Source organism: Anopheles moucheti, chromosome 2 (assembly GCF_943734755.1).
Source record: "Anopheles moucheti chromosome 2, idAnoMoucSN_F20_07, whole genome shotgun sequence".
NCBI lineage: Eukaryota > Metazoa > Arthropoda > Insecta > Diptera > Culicidae > Anopheles > Anopheles moucheti.
Window position 1 is genome coordinate 44359903 of NC_069140.1, and position 2299 is coordinate 44362201.

General features: G+C 49.1%; 1 protein-coding gene across 1 annotated transcript; it reads left to right on the forward strand.

Moving 5' to 3' along the window:
- Window positions 1–571: 571 nt before the first annotated feature.
- On the forward strand, window positions 572–2094 carry LOC128310512 (gustatory and odorant receptor 24). Its single transcript, XM_053047167.1, has 3 exons — window positions 572–802; window positions 868–1899; window positions 1987–2094. Exons 1-3 carry the CDS (start codon window positions 572–574, stop codon window positions 2092–2094), a joined length of 1371 nt encoding a protein of 456 aa, XP_052903127.1.
- Window positions 2095–2299: the final 205 nt, after the last annotated feature.

Here is a 2299-nt window from a genome sequence, read left to right on the forward strand (position 1 = left end):
GCAACACATTCATTAATATTCCATTTAAAAAACTACTCCCACAGATGCGCACAAACGAAACGATAGTGCAATATTGCAGGGTTGACATCCTCTCACAACAAATCACAAATGAAGGCATTACAAAAAGGTTTCAGCTACTGACTACTGCTACTCTACCCTTATGCACCCAGCAAACCCGACAATCTTAATCTATGCAGATAAAGTTGTATGGAAATTTAAAGTGTTGTCATATAATTGGGACACACACACACACGAGTAAAGCGATGAACGCATGGCGCTGTAGATCGATAAAATGTGGACCATACATTTCACGCACATACCGAAAAGGTACTTTTGGAATGGCCGAAGGAGTGTTTGTTGTTTACACTGAATAATTAAATAATTTCCGTTTCCGTTTCAAAGTGGGAGTAAAAGTCAGGGCATCGATTATCCATTAACCTTCAAGATGGAACTGGTAAGACACGTTAAAGCCACGTTACGCGTAGAAAGTGATCCCAAGATTCACGAAGCAGTACTTCGCAAGACATCAACGCAAACGGAATAAGACATCCCTGTGTCGGCCCATTCAGCAATGAGTCGCATCTTTCACACGGAAACGATGCGCTTCGAGGGTACGTTGCACGAACCGAAGCGAAACCGTAACGTGTTCCTCGACGTAAAACCCATCGCGGAAGACAACGGTGCGCAAGACTCCAGGGAACAGGGTAGGCGAAATGCAACCGTCTTTAACAATCGGGTTGGCTTTCCTCCGCTCACACCAAAGGAAGCGTTCGTGAATACAGCGGCCACAGCCAACCAAACGGTGAGTGGGAACAGGAACAAGAGCGCCTCCCAGTTGTGCTAATTGCAAATGTTTTCCTCCGACAGAGCATGGTGTTCGAGAGTTCGAAACCAATCTACCTGGTGCTGCGTGCCATCGGAGTGTTTCCGTATACGCGGCTCGCATCCGGTGAGACTGCGTTCGTATTGGCCTCGCCCTCCATGGTGTACTGTGTGATGTTTTTCCTCCTGCTTACCGTGTACATCGCCTTCATTCTGCTCAATCGCATCGAAATCGTGCGCACGCTCGAGGGTCGCTTCGAGGAGTCCGTTATTGCATATCTGTTCATCGTGAACATCCTGCCGATCCTGATCATACCGCTGATGTGGTACGAATCGCGCAAGGTCGTGTCGGTGGTGAATGGGTGGGTCGATTTCGAAACGGTCTACCGGAAAACGTCCGGCCGTGCATTGGAGCTAAAGCTTCGTACCAAGGCACAGGTGGTCGCCATCTTGCTGCCGATCCTTTGCTCCCTGTCGGTCGCCATTACGCATGTGACGATGGTCGACTTTAAGCTGCTGCAGGTCATACCGTACTGTGTGCTCGACACGATCACCTACATGATGGGCGGTTACTGGTATCTGGCGTGCGAGACGCTCAGCATTACGGCGAAGATCCTGGCGGAAGATTTTCAGCGCGCCCTACGCCATGTGGGCCCGGCGGCCAAGGTGTCCGAGTATCGGTCGCTGTGGTTGCGCCTTAGTAAGCTGGCCCGCGATACAGGATTCTCCACGTGTTACACCTTCACCTTCATCTGTCTGTACCTGTTCTTCATTATAACGCTCTCGATCTACGGGCTGATGTCGCAAATTTCGGACGGGTTTGGGGTGAAAGACATTGGGCTTGCTGTGACCGCGTTCTGTAGCGTTGGCTTGCTGTTCTACATCTGCGATGAGGCCCATTATGCATCGTTTAACGTGCGCACCAACTTCCAGAAGAAGCTGCTGATGGTTGAGCTGAGCTGGATGAACACGGATGCGCAGACCGAGATCAACATGTTTTTGCGGGCGACCGAGATGAACCCATCCAGCATTAATTTGGGAGGGTTTTTTGACGTCAACCGTACGCTGTTCAAATCGGTGAGTCGATGTAGAATGTGTCATGCGCGGTTATGTTTCAGTACGGTATAAAACAGTCATCAACTATCATCTCTATCTGCTTCATAGCTGCTTGCAACGATGGTTACGTACTTGGTGGTGCTGCTCCAGTTCCAGATCAGCATTCCGGATGAACCGAGTGCCATGTTGATGCACGGTAACACGTCACATTCTTAGGATGTCAACAATGTGTATTTTGGAATAAACGAAAACGGACGGTGGCGTTATTAGACAGGAAGATTTTGTAGAACAGGCTGAATAAAGCCCCGCTATTACGGATGATTTTTAGTACCATACAAGAGTTAATTCGATTAACTGGCCAGTGCACAGGAATCCTCGTATGCAATGGCTCACATCGAAACTCGACTCCCGATTGGACTCC

Excerpts from the sequence above, each read along its gene's own strand:
- LOC128310512 (XM_053047167.1), top strand. The coding sequence starts at position 572 with ATGAGTCGCATCTTTCACACGGAAACGATGCGCTTCGAGGGTACGTTG. Across the intron at positions 803-867 it reads CGGCCACAGCCAACCAAACG|AGCATGGTGTTCGAGAGTTC; the intron begins GTGAGTGGGAAC and ends TTCCTCCGACAG. Across the intron at positions 1,900-1,986 it reads ACCGTACGCTGTTCAAATCG|CTGCTTGCAACGATGGTTAC; the intron begins GTGAGTCGATGT and ends TCTGCTTCATAG.